The following is a 19,019-nucleotide window of genomic DNA, read 5'->3' as shown; positions in this document are numbered from 1 at the left end:
AGTTTGGGCAAAAACACAATGGGCACAAAGGGCCGTAGTGTGAGCACAACATGAGTAGCACAAGTTACTCCTCTGAACCCTGTGGTTTGTGTTGTGCCGGGGAAAATAACTGCGGTTGGTAACTGTGTTTTGAGGAAGGAGGGAATTAACGCAGTCGGGGGATAAAAGAGACGGCGGGGCGGCAGCTGGTCGGCTGTTTCCGAGGACCAGCTCCTACCAATTCCTGATTAAAGTGGAATCGGGGTTATTCTTGGTCTAAGAATTGATTGCGGTTCTCACTCGCTATATTCAAACCCATCACTATTGTAAAGACAACCGATGTTTTTTACATTTTTTTTTTTAATGCGCTTTAAATGCACGGGCGGCATTTTAAACATCATCACATGGGCTTCTGTTTCTCAGTATATTGGTGACCACATGGTCATTGGCTCCTGTCACATTGTGATTGGTTTGTGGTCATTGATCAAGGGCAATGGGGGAAATTAGCTGTAGTGCAAGCGCAGCAGAATTAAAGATGGTGCCTGATTCAGATTAAAGTGAGAAGCGAATCCATGCTCGTAGATTGACACCCATATGTTGCTCATATATAGTTTTTTTAGTCGAGATACCAGGACTGACCGATAAACTGGGTTCCTTACGGTCATTAAAAACCAGAACTTGAAAAGTTTAGGAATATGAAATAAACATAGAAAGTTATGTAAAAGTAAACATGTAACACGCATCTCAACATGCAAAATTCAACTATTTACATCCAACCCACTCATTTCCTTTCCCTCTTAGTCTTGCGCTCCTAGCATGCGCAAAGCATGCTGGTACAGTCAGGTTGGCCGGCATCTGCCGCCACAAAAAGTGGGGCTGTGATCATGAAAAATGGCAAAAGCTGATCACCGAGATGAATTTTATCCCGATCATTGACCATAAGTGTATAATCGGCAAGTACTAGTGATAATGATCACTGTAGAGCTTTTCATGGTTGTCTTAAATTCAATTTCACGATATTGTAGTAAAGTTTTTTTTTTTTTTTTTTTTTTTTTTTTTTTTTATTACATGCGGTCACGAAAATCTGTTGTTGAAAAGTCATGTAAAAGTCAGAAAGTCTTTTGTTTATCTGTAAGAATCCTGGATATTTACGTAAAAAATTTCACATTTATCATCAATTTGGTAATATATCCCAAATACTCGTCTTCTGGCATAATTTGTAATTATAATGCACGAGCATCCCAGACTGTTTCATACATATGGATTTTAGAAACTCAGTAGTATGAACTAGATCGTTTCATCGTTTTAGTGCAAATAGAAAGGAACTACTGTGGATTTTAATTGAACTCCGTCAGTAGCTCTGTCCCTCTCAGAATCCAGATGCGTGTGTGTGTGCTTCACCGGGATGGGGGGGTGTTGGTAGTTCTGGAGGACATATTGCTGAGCCGCCAGAGATCCAGTTTCACCACCACGATAACTGGGCCAGACAAGGGCCCGCAGCGGCCGTCTATCGGGCCCAGAGGAAGAGGAAATACGGGGCTTGGACGGCGCGGCCTGCTGGAACCGCTCTTCGTCCTCCGAGTTTTACGTCCCCTGCTCACCCAGATCAAAGAGACGGTGCCGCCTGTTCTGTAGGGCGGATGGTTTGGAATTTAAAGGAACTACGCCCGTGCTGCTCCAGGAGGAAATAAAGGGGAGTGACGCTTTTATTGTGGACGTGCATGGCGCTACAAAGGGTGTCCTTTAATTTTCATTGTTTTTGAGTGTGTGTGTCACAGATTTCTGAGTGTTTTGCACGTTGGAGGGAGAGGCTCTGGAACGGATTTAGTGTTTTATGAGGGAGGGCGGTGAAAATGACAGGAATGAGAGGCAGATGGAGAGAGAGAGCGTTCGAGTGGGATGACTTTAATTAAACCCATCTCTTTTAGAGATGCATCTCTCTCTCTCTCTGTGGAAGTCAAGCAGATGTAGATTTTCTCCACCCTGTAAAAAATCACACTCCTCTCTGATGAAGATTTCGAGGGATTAGTATTTAGTGTGTAAGATGGTACGGTTGGGTTGGGATGACACAAACTTTTCTGTAATGAGGCTCCAAACTCCGGGTGTGTGATTTACTTTAAAAGGACCTTGGTTTTAAGTGCAGTTTTGATGATATTAAGAGGTTCCTTTAACCCCGACCCTGCCGAGAGGTGCTACAGAGGACCTAGTGGGTAAGGAAACGGACTCGTAATCCTGAACTGCCAAGTGTCCCCACACACTGCTCCCCGGGTGCCTGTCATGGCTGCCCACTGCTCACCAAGGCAGATGGGTTAAATGCAGAGGACACATTTTGTTGTGGCACCGTGTGCTGTGCTGCAGTGTCTCACAATGACAAAATGACACACTCCCTTACAGTTCTTCCGTCCCTAGACATCTTAGATCTTTCCATGTTCCACCACACCCGATTCAACTCCAGAACTGGGCGGTATCGTGAAGATGGCTCTGATCAAGTGTGTTAAATGTGGGTAGCCCTTCTGGACCACGTTCCATTTCCAGCTGAAGCCCAGTGGCATTCATGATCGTGGGATCATTCTGCGTTCTGCGTTTACCTGTGAGGCGTCAGAGTCTGTAGTTCAGTTGAGTGTGAGCTGCACACCGTGGATCCGCTTTTCTCCGGGCTCTGGGACGGAGGAGAAGCGCTATGAATAAATGATGCTTGACCTTGGTTAATGTGCTCTTGTTTTATATGCCTTATGTATGCAGTAAATGTAAGTGGGAGAGAGAGAGTGTGTGTGTGTGTGTGTGTGTGGTTGCTTCTGTGGTTTCTACCTTACACACAGCGCGTTGCATCTCCCGGGGAATTCATCGTGGTGACGTCTGATGGCGGGGTGGTGTAATGCGGCGTTACATGGCGGCTGTTGAGCGTTGGGGCTGCAGCTCGGGGACACAGTATGAAATGGCTGCTCTGTAATCAAGCCAAATGTCAGAGCAACGGGAAACGGGGCGGCCCGACTCCGGCGCTCCGCTGGGAACAGCTGGAGGTGCAAATCCCAAATTCCCTCTCTGATTGGGCTGGCCATGACTTGATTGGTAAGGAAGGTTTGTGTGAATGTGTGTGTGAGTGAGTGTATGGTAAATAACGTCGGTAAAACTTCTTTCGTTTACATCTGGTTTGCATGTTTGTTTGTTTTTGTTTGTTTGTTTATGGGTGATTTGCATTGCCCGGTGATTGACAGCTCTGTTGGTGGGCGGAGTTACTTTCAGGTAACCGAAATCAACTCCTTCCTGATTCTCACAAGTGGCAGACTGGTGAAGTCATTCCTGTAGGCTCCTCTAATCAGTTGCATAGGGCCGGGCGATATGCCACAGAAAAATGGAAATTCCTTCAATATGCTGCCGGATGGCTGCTCTTTTAATGAAAGCCATCGGGGAAGATAAAAGTAGATCATGAAAGGTGATGTGGACCATGTTTTAGTGCTTGATAAGGTTCACGAGTTTAAATATAATTAAGAATTTTTTAATAATTGTACGTTATCTGCTGGTTTTAATATTAACACTTATATTGAAGTAATAATGGCATTAGCATTTTGCACTGATAATTGTGCATAGATCTCTTTTTTTTGGGGGGGGGTGTAAGTGTTGAACAGGAATCAGAATTTCTGGTAGATCTTTAGTTGATTTTGTCACTGCTTTATTATACAGATCTAATATTATTATCACTATCACTATTTGTCTGCTTTGGTTTGCCGTTGTCTCGGCGCGATTTTCCGGGAATTCGTCTCCTGCCTCGCTTTGCTGTTGTGATGCTGAGGCGTAGATATATGTTGAGTTGGAAAACCGGAACAAGCATCAAAGTCATGAGGAACACCGCTCGGTCTCCGTTACTTATGGCCCAGCCTGGAGGACTGGAGAAAAGGGCAATACTGCTGCCTCAGCTCTATTGATTCAGCTCGTCTTTCCTGACCGCACTTTTTTTTTCTTCTTTCTTTTCCTCGGTGTCTGTAAGGCAAGAGGAGGAAACGTCCTGAGTGCCACAGACACTTCCTGTCTGCCAAGGTGCTGAGTACCTGTTCAGGAGCTTGCTTTTTATAGGCCGAATATCAGCCTCTTGAGGAAAGGTACTGTCTGACCCGGATCATGTGTCCCGGTTAAATAAGTGGTTGCATCAGCGTTCTGGACAAATTGCAATTGTGTTAACTAGAGACGAAATCAGAAATTAATTACAGGCTTTCAATATTACCAATGATCAATTAGGATTCTCAGTAGTGAAATGCAATTTTATGCAATTAAATTTCCAATTTTTTTTTAGGATTCATTAAATATCTGTCAATTTAATATGATAATCATTTGAAATGTAGCACCTTGGTCAATATCAAACATTTCAATATGACTAGTGCAATTTTTTATAATCAGTATACTTTATATTCAAGCATGTAACAACAATAATACTAACAATATTGCTACTAATAATTCTTAATATGCATAATAATACATAATGACACATTTTCATGTGATCAGACACGTGGCCAGTTCATTAGGCACGCCTGCCTCATTGGGATTTAGCAGCGTCGCTGTGCGGGTCCTGCAGTCGTTGACTTGCAATTAAACGGTGCAGCCCGCGCCCTTCCCTCGCCGCTCTGTGACATTACCGTGGCGTTTTAGACTAATGATTGTTTCAGACCTGTCTGCTGACAGCTACCTCTACCCCCCCGTCCTCCTCTCCCTTTTCTTCGCCATGTCTCTTTATCTGACAAACTCTGACACTCGGTTGCCCTAATTGGGGTGGTTGTCACCGGACTGCTAATAGCTCTATAACAGATCCCGGCTGATGTTGTGGGAGAGTCTCGCCGGGCCGATCGCGCTCTGGCCAGGCTTCGCCGTGATGTCTGCCAATTCTCTGATACATTTTTATTGACTGGCCGCACTATTGAATGCTTCACGCTGTACGTTTTGCCTGCAGTTGCCAAGTGTGATAGATTACAAGGCCTTCTACTGTAAGTGGTTCGAGACCTCTCTTCACCACCGCTGCAGTCGCCTCTGTGTCCGTTTCATTCAGTCTGCGGCATCGAGTGTGTGCGAGTGTGTGCGAGTGTGTGCGAGTGTGTGCGCGTCGCAGTGTGATGTACGTTTGTTGGAAAGGCTCGTCTGCCCGTGTTGGACAGCTTATCATAAGACCTGCTCTGTGTGTGTGTCAGTATTATTAATGAACTTGTGTGTGTGTGTGTGTGTGTGTTTCATTTTATTATTGTTTGTATGCATTGAAAAGAACCAGACCCAGTGAAGGTATACACAGAAATTATGTGTGTGTGTGTGAACCCCTTATGTGTGTGTGTGTGTGTGTGTGTGTGTGTTTCATTTTATTATTGTTTGTATGCGTTGAAAAGAAACAGACCCAGTGAATGTATACACAGAAATTATGTGTGTGTGAACACCTTATGTGTGTGTGTGTGTGTGTGTGTGTGTGTTTATAGTTACCGGTACTGAGATTTCTTCTTGCTCATTGTTGACATTAGAAACACAATGGAGTGCAAAATTGCCAAATCTCACTGGTCTGTGCTGCAGAGAAGCTGTGAACACCTGTGTGTTTGTTTCAGTGCCTGGATGTGCATGTGTGTGTGTGCGTGTGTGATAACAGTAAATGTGTAAGTGTGTTGATGGGAAATAACAAATGGCATTAGAGCAGAGCAGGTTTGTGTGGGAGAGTTTGGGTCTCTCACTGCCTTCCTGCTCAGCTTAGTCATTGTAATTACAGGTTTGTTTTTCTCAGTAGCTCTGTGTCAGCCTCTCTCGCTCTCTTTGTGTGTCTGTAAGAGACAGAGTGTGTGTCCTTTATGCCGTTTGGGTTAGAAACTGGTCAGACTGATGTGAAGATGGCATCTTTTTACTTGCACTAGTTACTTGTGGCTATGTGACAATAATGGCTGTTTGTCAACCCTCTGTTGTACTCATGTTATAAAATGTCATCTTTTAAGCTTCTCCATCTACTTGAATTCAGCCTCAGGATCCAAACAAGACAGTTATATGCTTTTATATACACACACACACACACACACACACACACACACACACACACACACACACCAATTAACCACGTCTGTCTTGGGCCTCTTGTGGAGGTCGGATGAAAGTCTTTTCCGCTGTCATCGGTTTAACTTTAATGTGTGTGGTGAAAGTTTTGTATAATGGGAGTTCAGTCTGTCATAGCTGACTCCAGTTTCACTTCTGTGTGTGTGTGTGTGTGTGTGTGTTGTTGTGGCAACCCACTAATCAAAGCCATATTAGCAGCTGGCTCCAGTTTTCCAGTGGAGGAACAGACTGGGAGGCAGACAGCTGGAATGCATGATCCTCCACGGCAAGGACGACCAGCGTAAAAGCCACAAAGCCAGAGCGGCGGGACACTACACTACCCACAATGCATTAGGGTAGCAATTACAAAACCAACAGCTTGCATGTAAACATGACTTACTCTTCATCTTCTGTCTCCTGGTGTAAAAGTTTGCCATTCAAATTCTACATAAATGCAAAATATGGCATACAACACATTAGACTTCAATTCTTAAATATAAGCACACCTTATAATGAAATTGTAGAATAATGTTTAAAATGTCAATTTCAGGTTCGGAAATGAAATATTAGTGGCTTTCAGTTAAGAGCAGTGGACGCAACCAGCCAGTAGGGGCACTAGACCTTTTTTTGCAACAATGCATTTTTTGTGAAGTGAATACTGGATGGATATTTATTTTGTCATGGGGACAATACCTTTCTTTTTTACACACTAAACTCGTGTTGATGAGGGATGTCTTGCGGATGAAAATGCACAATAAAAAAAAATGCATAAATGCATAGTGTCCCTGTAATGTGATGTGTGCGTTTAAAAAAAACACCGCTCTCCAAGCTGATATCATCCAGCCGCATGATATGCTCTACTGTCCCCAGGGACCCGCTAGTCAGATCAGAGTCTTGTATTCTGCCTTTGATTGTTTTTTTTTTTTCTCACCCTCTGCATTTCGGAACTGTCTAATCCAGTGACCTTATCCCTTCAAGCACACCCAATCAGCACCTGCTGAGAAAAATACCCACAAAGTTGCAATGAAGCCGAGTGGAAGAGGAGGAGGGGGGTGATCTGCCCTCAACTTGCCAAAATCTGCAATTCAATTAAGAGTTTAATTTGTGTTTCACATGCAAATGTGTCCTTTCTAGGAATAAGAATGCAGAACAGGAAGAGCGAATATTTCCCACATTCATATTTTGTGTGTGTGTATATCTCATTCATTAGTGTAGAATAATTGCATGGGCCCCAAACGTGCAGACGGCCGGGGGAAAATTGAATTATCCATCTGCAAAGGTCAGAGGAATACATCCGCTACACCGAAGCCAGAGCGCGCCACATCATTCGGAAAAATGCCCATTCTCCCGGCCGATTTCACACCAGAGACTCTCCAACCTGCGGGTTTCTCGCCACGACGCCGGCCTGAATTAAATTAGACCCCCAGAGACCACACGGAGCGAGCGAGCGAGAGAGTGACATGGAAGAAAGAAGGTCAGAGGAACTAAGGGCACAATGAAGATGCACTTTGTGAGAGGAAAAAGGGAGTTATTCCCGTCTTGTGTTTGACTTCAAGCCCCAGTGCACCCTGGGAAGGTGTCAGGTTTGCACAAGTTTACAGACTCAGCTGGCTCTCAGATGCCCCTTTTGGTGGTGGTTGTGACCACTAAAGGCCGATTTTAAGCATGGAACTGCTGTAAAAGTGGCAGAACCCGTAGAACTGATCTGAGATCAGTAAATGTAAGAGCAACGTGAAATATATATTTTTATTTTACCACTACTGTTGCATGAGTGTTTAGACATTGTGTGACTACTTGTCAGTGAAGAGCATGCTCAGAGATTGTTAGGTGCTAGATGAAGAAAAATTATAATGTATAAATACATTAAAGTGACTATAGTATTAAAAAAATGTCATTCCTATGAATGACAGTTTGATCAGTGTCCTTTATACCCGACTGTGCTGGTAATGGAAGCCGGTTAATGTGGTGTAAGTGTCATTCTGGTTCTTCTGGTGTGTGTTTATTTGGGGAATGTGTGAGCACTCGTACTGTGGGCGTGGGTGTGTTTGTCCTCCTCCTCCTCATCTGTTTCTCTTTCTCATGCATTCCTGCCCCTCTTCGTCTTACCGTCTTCCTCTCCTCCCTTATCAGTCTTCCTTTCAGTCTCAAGTTTCTGTTTTTTTTTTTTTTTTTGTCTTGTTCCCTTGCCAGTGACACGCTCTCTTAATGGAGGTTATGCTGACATTGACGTTTTATTGACACGGCCCGCAAGTTTTACAGTGCCGCGCGATCTTGGGAAGCGGGAAGTGGAGGAGTGTGGAGCGTGAGGCCAACTCCTCTCTCCCATCCCCCTCGTCTTCTCCTCGGGTCAGTCCTCCACCCCTCCCTCGCACCACACGACTCCAGGCCCGTTTCTTAACACCGCCTTCCTGGTGGCTGTGGGACGAAGAAAGGGCAGAGGAGGCGCCGCTGAGCGGCTCATGGGAGCGGCTGGAGGAGGGTTGTCCTGCGGCAGGAGATCGTGGCCCAAAAAACCTGCTTCATTACACCGACACTGTGCCCCACCATCTTGGCTCCATGTCAGCTACATCATGGATGACGCCTTTCTCTTGGCTCTTTGTTGAAGTCCTGCCCTGCTGGGAATAAGCGCATCTCTGTTGTGAGCGGCTGTACGCGGAAGCCGGCGCGCCGTGCGGCGGGTCTCCTGATGGAGTCGGCAGCGTCGCCGTGGTGACGGCCCATGCCCTTATGTGTCAGTTAAAGGTCCGGGCCCACATATCAGCTTCCTCTCCTAATGCCGGGGTAAATGGAGCTAGGTTTGGATGCGAGATAAGCCGCGGGATGCTTATCAGTGCTGAACATCACTTGTGGCTGGTTGCTGGTGTGTGTGTGTGTGTGTGTGTGTTTTTGCACGTGAGTTCTTGGTATTGGATTTGCATAAGCTTTTTTTTTTTTTTTATCTCAGTGTGGTTAAAGTGTGAGGTCATGTATGGTATGTGTGTTACAGTGCAGAATGTTTGCTTTTGTTTTGCACTCATTATGTTGAAAATGTACCTTTCTCTTTCATTTTCCAGCTCTGTGTGTTTTGTATTTGCGTCCAATTGTTTCCATGAAAGCCCTACATTTAGTAAAATCCAGGACACGATTGGTTAAACAAAAGTAAAACATACACATAGGTATAGGTGTGTCTATATAGGTGCATAGATAGTTATAGATTTACAATGTAAACATTGCTCATTGCATTAACAGCTTATTTCCAAAAGAAAAATATTTAATATAAATATGTAAAGGAACAAGGGTCTTGCCATGTTTAGATGGCACTCATGTTTTGTGATGCCTCTTAGGGCGGCGTGGTACAAACGGTATGTGGTTTTGATTATACCGGCCTACCGCGGAAATATCCGCTCCTTGCACAGAGTGCACGGCAGGGTTTCTGCAGATCTTTAAAAGGCCCCAAAACAAGGCTTTAAATATCATAAAAAAGTAACTAGTAATCCTTAAATGTGGAGATTAAAGGTTTTAAAAATACTGCAAATCCGCCGGTCACTGCGCTCTGCCCACTTACGGGTCTGGGCCCAATCCGAACCACCGCAGGTGCGGAACCGATCGGGAAAAGTGGTACTGATTGGGTGCTGACGGCGCGCATGGAAATGACCGGGGCCGGTCCCAGCCTGTTTGGTGCCCTGTGCAAAATAAATTTAAAAAAAAAGTCATTATGATTTTAAAAATCACAAAATAAAATCTTGGAATCCAGGAGGGACCGCATGATCAAACATGAAGAAGCACAGTGTCAATTAAATAATTTCTGACAATATTTTTAATGCAAACCGCTGACTATAGAAAATACTTACATTTGATGTAATCACTCGCATTATACAAATACCTGGTATTTTACTGGTTTTTATGGTTTTTATTTTACTTATCTGGTACAGTATATCTGCTATATGCTGATGTAGCTGTATAAAGTTTATTACACAACGTCCTGCTGCAGGGCCTTTACAATGGATACGTTACGCTTTCAAAAACATTTAAATTTACTTATCAAATTATATACCGCAATATATACAGTGTATTGTCTAGGATTAAAGTTATGTCGCAATATGAATTTTTATGCCATTTCGCACAGCCGTAATGCAGCTGTTGCTAATTTATTAACACAGGTTCTCATAAAGCTACATTGTGTGTGTGTGTGTGTGTGTGTGTGTGTGTGTGCGCGTCTACGTCGACTGCTAGTACTCTCCACCTTCTGTTTCAGATTCCTTTTCGCTTATTCACCCCGTTTGCCTGTTTTTTAGTTTCCCCCAGTGGCTGGGTGGAGTGTGTTTCTGTCTCCGTCTCTGTCTTCATCCTGAGCCCGGCTATGACTCCCTGGACTTGGCCGTTCCGTTCTTCTTTCCGTTTCTCTTCCATCATCTACGGTTCTCCGAGAGCCACCAGTTTCCGTCTTGGTGTCTCGTTGATCCCCGTGAACAGCAGCTTGCAGCGATATGCAGATGATGTTATTATTTTAGATCAATGTAATCTCAGATATTTTTAGAGGCACACAAGGCCCTGCTTTCTCTCGGCCCCGTGGGTTCTTACGGTGGCTCTGACGACACGCCAACCCAGGACAAAAGGTCGATTAATAGGTTTGAACAGTTGCCTCTTGTTCTGCGCAGCAGCTATTTTGGACTGGGGCTTGGTTGTGTTCAGGACTGGTTTTGATAGGGACTCACTGCGATTTTAAGGTCATCCTCAATTAAAGTCACTTTTTTATTTATTTATTTTTTCCGTCTCAATCTGTCCACTTGTAATATGTGCTCCATTTACATTTACATTTGCAGCATTTATCAGACGCCCTTATCCAGAGCGACTTACAATCAGCAGTTACAGGGACAGTCCCTCCCCTGGAGCAACTTAGGGTTAAGTGTCTTGCTCAGGTACACAATGGTAGTAAGTGGGATTTGAACCTGGGTCTTCTGGTTCATAGGCAAGTGTGTTACCCACTAGGCTACTACCACCCTTCCAGCCCCTTATGCCGATGTCTGTGAATCACAACAATGATACTTACGCCCTGTCCACACAAGAAAGTGTTTCTCTAAAACAAACTTTCTATACGATCTGGCCTTGTGTCCACCATGAAAATGTCCAACATGACCTTTAACCCCAAACTCACACATTCAACAATGGCGGATGGCACGTTCGTATTTATGGCGCTGCATTGGCTGAACCCAAAAACGCAACCGCAATAAACCACAACAGTTCAAATGGAAAGACATTGCTGGTCAACTCACCGTGGAGGAGAATTAGACTGAAAACACGGAGAGCACTTTGGATGTGAGCGGGGAGTTACAGCGCCCCCTACAGGTGTGGAGGGGGGTTAAAACGTTAACCCGCGTGGACGGCGACACCCGGCTTCTTCTCGTGCTGACAGGGCCTTAGACAAGTAGAGTAGACAAGTGCACTGTGCTGTGTGTGTCTGACAAAAAATAAAACGTATCACTTATATCATTATAGATAATTACCTTAATTTAGATGTTCTACCAGGTATGCTTTTTTTTTTTTTGGATGCCATCCCGGGGCTGTACTTTTTTACTCCACACTTTCTAGCAGGCTGTTGATCACGGCTCGCTCTGGCCCTATTTCACTTGTCCATTTCATTAATGAGCTTTTTAAACATCTTTCGCCGCTTCCAAAGCCAGTAGCTGGATTTAATGGGCGGGCCCTGCGTGTGAGCGGAATTAAAACCGGCAGCAATTTTCTGCCCATTTTATGACTTTCTCCTTGGGAATTTCCAGCGGCGAGTGGCGCTGCGTTTTAATGGGCACATTTGGGGGGAAAAAAAACCTGAAGGAGAGGTGTAGGTAGGACCAGGGAGGATCCAGTTCACAGACAGGCTGTATTTCATATTTAGATGCTGGTCAGGTTTGGAGTGACGTGCCCCCTCAGAATGAGACTAATCGACTGTCTCTTAATCTGTGGCAACTGTCAAAAAAAAAACATTGCAGGTTTTTATTCATTCATTTATTCAATTTAGTCCAGACAATTTATTACCTTTTATTAGCTTCTCTCGTTCATCCAGACTCATTAATGTCCCCTTTAGTCCTCCTGTGGCAGGGTAATGGGATAAGTATGCAGAATATGTGATGCCATTCGTGTACAATGATATCCAGGAAAAGGCCCGTGTGGCTGTAATTAATTCTCTAATTAGATGACTAATTAGGCTTTGAACAGCTGACCGAAAGGTCGTCCCAAAAACAGGCGTGCACACTTTTTTGCAGATAAGATTGGATGGTTTAGATGGTTGATAGATGTGTACATTGGCCCCCACAGCACATTTTCATTTGACAAGAAATCAAGGAATAAAATCCTTTCATGTTGGTTAATTCATATTAATGCTTTATCAGTTACGTGCCATGGATGTATTTGTGCATAAAAGCTCCATGATGATCTTGTCTGAGTCCAAAATCTTTATCTTGCTTAATAAAATTGGCTCAGTGATCATATGAAAACACATTTTCAAATGTATGTGTTTGAGTGAGAGGCGATTTCCCAGCATGCCAGTGTTGCACATACATTATTCTTCCAGTGAGTGCTGAGTTTTTATTACATCTGTAATATATATTATTTTCATCGTATGTAAACAAATTCAGCTCTGCTCTCTCTCTTCCAGAACTATTTTCTCCCAAGTCTGTGTGTGTGTGTGTGTGTGTGTGTGTGTTTGTGTTTGTGTGTCAGGATCGCAGCTGTGCCTCCCGTCAAACTCCCTCCGTGTGTCCTTGGTTCCTGAACTGATGCACTGTTGACCCGAAAGAACGGAAATGCGCACACACACACACACACACACACACACGTAGAAAATGCCACACGTACTGACACTGACATGGATGCCCAACAAATGGGCGCATGGTGTAACACTTTTACACATTCACACTGTAGGAGTGGATAATGTGTTTGGAGGGAATGGGTGTGTGTGTGTGGTGTGTGATGTAGTGTGTAAAGCTTAGGCTCTCACTTGGTTTAAGAGGTTGAATTCTTAGAGTGACAGCTGTCTCTCTCTTTCTCTCTCTCTCTCTCACACACACACACACACACACAGACAGGAGCAGCAGCTGTCGTATAGCCTGAGACATCCGTAGGGGTCTCCTGCTGGCGGTGGGGAGGGGTCTCTGGTTTATTTGGGTTTATACTGTGTATGTGATGGATGTGATGATGGGGGGGGGGGTTCATAACTGAACTATGGCAGGTTAATATGGGATTAATTGGTGTGCGTGTGTGTACCGCGCTTGTGAAATGCTGAAGCTGCGCTCTGGCGTTTTTTTTTTTTTTTTTTTTGCCATGGCAGACCGGCTCTGGGCGCAGCCTCTGTAGACAGTTATCTCACGCTCGCTGTGTGGGTTTAATTAGGCTCGTAACGAGCTCTGAAATCACCCGCCTGGCACAGAGGAAACTGCTTCCTGTTTGTGCAAGCGTGGCTGAGGCGTCTGCATAGCTGCCTGGGTTTTTTATCTCATTTTTGCTTTTGCGGGAGAGGCTGGTAGGTGTGCATGGCGTGCTGCGGATGGTGATCCAATCCTGGCATCTTTCTGCAGGAATGGGTTTGTGATGGTTAATTTATTATAACAGCAACGCTTTGAGATAATCGTCATTTTTGACTGTGGTCTGTGAACTCAGGATGTGGGTACAGACTCTACTGTCTCTGCCGGCACGTGTGTCCCTTCCGTATGCACTAAAATGGAGAACAGAGATTTTTTTATTATTTTTATTTATGAGCTTTTTCATCTTACGGTGACAAACACATTGTTTTGTTAAAATTTATTTTAAAAGAATACTTTGCACCTTCCATGAGTTGACGTAGAAAGTCTGTATGCTATAAAACAGTACCAAGTTATTGAATAAATTGCATATTTTTTGCGATATTTGCCTCCCTCAGTGGCACCCTGCAGTGTGTGTTGTCTGGAGAATTCATTACAAAAGCAGCTTAATCAGCTGTAGTCTGTATGCAGTGTGTGTGTGTGTGTGTGTGTGTGTGTGTGTGTGTGTGTTTATGAGTCTGATCCGAAGCAGTGTTTTGAAGGCGAACGTTGTGTGCGTATGGCGAATGCGGGCGCGCGCTGGATGCGAGCTCCTGGCTGGGGTATCAGTGGGCGCTCTGTGGGCCCGGCTGTAATTGATATGCCACAAGCAATAAATCACCCAGCAGCCCCTGCCTCTGCTGCCCATTATCTGAGGAGACAGGTTTAGCGGCTTTGTTGAGAGCCCTGCTTTAAAGAAAAAAAAAAAAAAGAGAAAACTTTAAATTGTGCGGTTTAACACGAACGCTGGTATTTCTCTCCTCCTCCTTTTCCGGGCCGCAAGGTTCCAGTGCGAAGAAGTTGCTGTCGAGCTCAGCCCGTCTGTTTATTGATGGAACATCTGTCTGAACAAGTGCTGTCCTCGCCTGATAAAGGGGAAATGGAAAGACAATTGGCACGTGTCTGTGAACTTTAAAAGCCTGAACCGGCTCCTTTCTGAGGGTTCGCGGCGCTCAATTTCAATTCCGCGGCGGTACATCTGTCAGAAATTGGACATCTGACGTTAAAACGGATAGAAGAAATCGGCAAAATTGAATTTGGGGGGGGGGCGAGAAGAAACTCTGGGGGGAAATGGGCGGAGGAAGGCACAATTTCTTTATCTAGAAGGGAGATTGACAATTTTCTCAGCCGCCGATCACTCCCCCGGGAGCCTGGGAAAGTGGCGCTTTTTTTTTTTTTTTTGATGGTCTGCTCGAGTTTCCCCTGCGCACGCCTGACCCCGCGCCCCATAGCGGCCGGCCTCCATTACGTTGTGAGATTCGCGGCCCGTAATGAGGAGGAATTACTGTAGATGCGACCATTTGCAGGCCGGCCCCGCCCTGTCAACAGACGTCCGCTCCCGGTGCTCAGGCGCGATTTGGGCCGACGTTTAATGCTAGCCGAATCCACACTACGGACGTAAATGACCGATTAGCCACTTATCCAGTATTGCGTTTTCTAGCGACATCTCCATTATCTGAAGAAGAACAAAAAAAAAAAAAAAAAAAAACGGATGGGATTTTTGGAGCTTCAGCCGCCCCATTTCGTTAACAGGATACGCCAAGCAACCAAAAATCAGACGCATGCTTATAACTTCCCTTCTTTTTTTTTTCTTCCTGTGCCTGAGCTCACGTTTTTCACACAAACATCAGAAATACTCGGTTCTTTCTATATGATATAGAAGAAAAGGCTTCGATCAATATTCATTTTCATGGTTGGTTTACCTCAAGCGTGTCTGACTTTCGGAACGCCGTTTCTTCCCTCAGCCCCAGCTTCTCTGAGATCTTTGATGTGACGACACATCCTGCCTGTGTCCTTGGGGGAATGATTGGCAGATAAGAGACCCCTCCGTGGCCCTCAGAGGACGGGGAAAAAAAGCACTACAGCGATAAGACACTGGGCAGAGAGGAGAATAGAAAGAAAAACATTTCCTTATTTTCCTTTCCTTTTCCTTGTCACTTTCTTTCCCCCTCCTTGAAATTTTTTTATCACTCGTGGATCCACCGCTCCACTTTCATCACGTTTTTTCTCCCTCCGCCGTCCAACCCCATCACTCCCGGTTCCACTCAGCCTGGCTGTAAAACACCCGGAGACGTTTTCATAGTGAAGGTGAACCCCACCGAACTGCTGGCTTGTGAGGATCCTTTTGCTTCTTCAGCATTTAAAAAAAAAAAAAAGAACGTCTCTTGGTTCTCAGACAGCGGGCTGCCATGTCTCCGCAGCTCCTGTTGTCACAGCTGGACGTCTGTATAGTGCGTCATGTCTATTGACCCCTAAGATGAAGGCGTGGGCAGGCAGGCAAGTGGCTGGCCGAAGCGATGGCAGACGCTGGGCACGTTTGCCACACGGCGTTGGATTATATTTCACCCAACGTAATATATTAACGCGGAACTTGGTTTACAGACAGATCCAGACACCCCGCTTCCTCTCCCTCCCTCCAACTGGAAGGGACCGCGTGGCTTCTAGACCCTGCGCCTGGTCAGTTGTGCCAGGGAACAGATGGCACGGAGCCAGGACATTCAGCCCGGCTCCTTCCCGACTTGGCTGCGGCGGTATTAGGGAGCTTCTGGTGCTTTATCCCACAAGTCGAGATAACTGAAGCATGCCTTTGAAAAGTCACATTAATGTAACAAGTGGCTCCGCCCCTTTTGCGAGGAATTAGCCATGCTTCTAATGTGAAGAATGGGGGCCAAGTACAACACACAAAAGCCCTTCCTAGTGTGGAAATAGGAACATCAGGCCTGGAAATGAAGAATAAGTGGCTTACACATTGATTTGCCACCCCTCCCTCCTCCTCCAAGTCCTGCTTAGCTGGGGATTGGGAAAGCCAGATGAACGCGGCCGGGCCCGAAATGTGTGGCCAGGGACGGAAGAACAGCAACACGTGAAGCCTGTTAGAAATGAGAGACTCCGTAGCTTGTTTCTTTTGACAGCGGGTCTATTTTTGGGGGAAAGAGGGCAACTCTGGTCGAGGATTGGACTGGATTCCAGTGACCAGCTGCCTTGCCATTTTGGAGTCTTTGGTGACATCTTGGCGAAGGCCTTGTTGAGGTCCTGCTGATGTTGTGTGAAGTTGTCCTCACCCCAAAAATCCTGAGTCTGTGAGAGCTCATTCCCAACTTTACTCCACAGATGTGGGGGGGGGCAGAGAAGCATTTCGTTGTCTTTGTATTAATACTTAATAAAAGCAGCCTTCTCTCAGACACCTCATGATAGTGGAGCCTTTGAAATAATTTAAGAGCGCCACGGTGTCTGCCTGCTTAGAACCTGGTGATGAGGTTTTTTTTTTTTGGTGCTCGGAAGGCTCCAATCCGCGCCGCGCTGTTTCCTGATCGGTCGTTGTAATTAAACATCGTCATGGTGGTTACCCCTCCAGCTCTCTCAGGTTGAGTTGTTTATTTGCCGAGAGGAGGTCTTCTTAACTGCTCTCTCCACTTTTGCTTTTATGTGCAATGCATAATCAATATGCAATGACTCATAATGTCTTTTTTTTTTTTTTTATTATTTGCCTTGCAGACCACAGTGGCGTTTGTGGATGATGCAGCAGATGACTACCCTGTTCGGAAGAATAAAAACACCATTTATCAAGGGGATCCTGTTTTTCTTCACGTCCCTCAATTTCTTTCTGAAAAGAGGCTAGATCAATAAGATTGCATTTAATCTCGAGTTTTTGAAGAGAAATAATCAGCCTTGGCTCCTGTGGAATAGTGCGGAGATGTGGCCTCTCCAGGGGCTTCTTTGCATCTGCAGCCCAGGAAGAGTGATGTTCCTTGGGCTGCTTGTCGCCTCCGCATTCCTCTCCCACTCTCTAGCTGCACCGGAGCCCTTCAGAACCTTCTCACAAACGGACTGGGGCCTGACGCACCTCGCCATCCACAACAAGACGGGAGAGGTGTACGTCGGAGCCGTGAACTGGATCTTCAAGCTGTCTAGCAACCTCACCAAGCTGCGCAGTCACATGACCGGACCGGTGGTGGACAACGAGAAGTGCTACCCACCACCCGGTGTGCAGTCCTGTCCTCATGAACTGTCCCAAGTCAACAATGTCAACAAGCTGCTGCTGGTTGACTACTCCCAAAACCGGCTCATCGCGTGCGGTAGCACCTCCCAAGGCATCTGCCAGTTCCTGCGCCTGGACGACCTCTTCAAGCTGGGCGAGCCGCACCACCGCAAGGAGCATTACCTCTCCAGCGTGTCCGAGTCTGGCACCATGTCTGGGGTCATCATCTCCGATGGCCTGAGCAGCAAGCTCTTCATCGGTACGCCCATAGATGGCAAATCGGAGTACTTCCCCACCCTCTCCAGCCGCAAGCTCATGGCCAACGAGGAGAATGCAGACATGTTCAACTTTGTCTACCAGGATGAATTTGTCTCCTCCCAACTCAAGATTCCTTCCGATACACTTTCCAAGTTCCCAGCATTTGACATCTACTACATTTATGGTTTCAGCAGTGAGCAATTTGTCTATTACCTCACTTTACAACTGGACACTCAGCTCACCTCTCCAGATGCCAGCAGCGAGCAGTTCTTCACCTCCAAGATAGTTCGGCTCTGCGTTGACGATCCCAAGTTCTACTCCTACGTGGAATTTCCCATTGGCTGCACCAAAGATGGTGTGGAATACCGCCTCATCCAGGATGCCTTCCTGAGCAAACCCGGCAAGCAGCTGGCAAACTCTCTGGGCATCTCCGGGCAGGAGGACGTCCTGTTCACCGTGTTCTCACAGGGCCAGAAGAACCGCCAGAAGCCACCAAAAGAGTCTGCCCTCTGTCTGTTCACGTTGAGGCAAATCAAAGAGAAGATCAAGGAGAGAATTCAATCCTGCTATCGTGGTGAGGGGAAGCTCTCGCTGCCTTGGCTGCTCAACAAAGAACTGGCCTGCATCAACTCGGTGAGTCGGCTTTTAAATATCAAGTGTTGTACAAATGGATTCTTCAAATTATTGCATGCTTGATGACCAGGACTGCATTTGAACAGGACTTGCGGATGTGAGGAGCATGTTCTCAATCACTTAAGAGAGTTTTGGGGCTTAGCTCTGCTCGCTACTAATTTGTTGGTTGACCCTTGGGAATTTTCAAGGATGAACAAACATTTTTGGTTTTAGCACTCTCAATCGCCCACATCGTTTCTCACTTTGTCTCTAAGGCCTGTGTTTCATGGAGAGTACTTTCATTTAGTCACTCAGAGAGCAGGACATCATTAGCTCAGTTGAGTGGATTTCTGGAGTGTTACTCAATTTTATTCTCACTTTTCCTCTTTCCTCTCTCACCCTCTCTCTTTCTCTCTCTCTCAGCTAATTCATTCATTTAGAGAATCCTGATCCTGTCTTGTCCGCCATAGACATCCTTTGGGGACGGGGGCTAGGCTGTCATATCCCTCTCTCCCTTTCTCTTGCTTTCTCTCTATCACGTCTCTTAATGCTTTCAAAATTGAGTGAGTTTCCCCGCATTGGCGTGCTGACCCCATCCGTCTCTCCCCCTTTCC

At 45.6% G+C, this 19,019-nt stretch overlaps 1 protein-coding gene across 1 annotated transcript in view; it reads left to right on the top strand.

The window, feature by feature from the left end:
* plxna1b (plexin A1b) overlaps positions 1 to 19,019 on the top strand; it is a 146,098-nt gene that overhangs the window by 10,976 nt on the left and 116,103 nt on the right. Inside the window, exon 2 of the mRNA XM_028997725.1 lies at positions 17,052 to 18,426. Coding sequence (XP_028853558.1) covers positions 17,251 to 18,426 — 1,176 coding nt within the window. The 5' untranslated portion in view covers positions 17,052 to 17,250. The remainder of the gene's footprint in view (positions 1 to 17,051; positions 18,427 to 19,019) is intronic.

The sequence above is a fragment of the Denticeps clupeoides genome, chromosome 12 (assembly GCF_900700375.1).
Source record: "Denticeps clupeoides chromosome 12, fDenClu1.1, whole genome shotgun sequence".
Taxonomy (NCBI): Eukaryota; Metazoa; Chordata; class Actinopteri; order Clupeiformes; family Denticipitidae; genus Denticeps; species Denticeps clupeoides.
The sequence above is the reverse complement of the archived record's forward strand: the minus strand, read 5'-3'. Positions and strand labels throughout refer to the sequence as shown.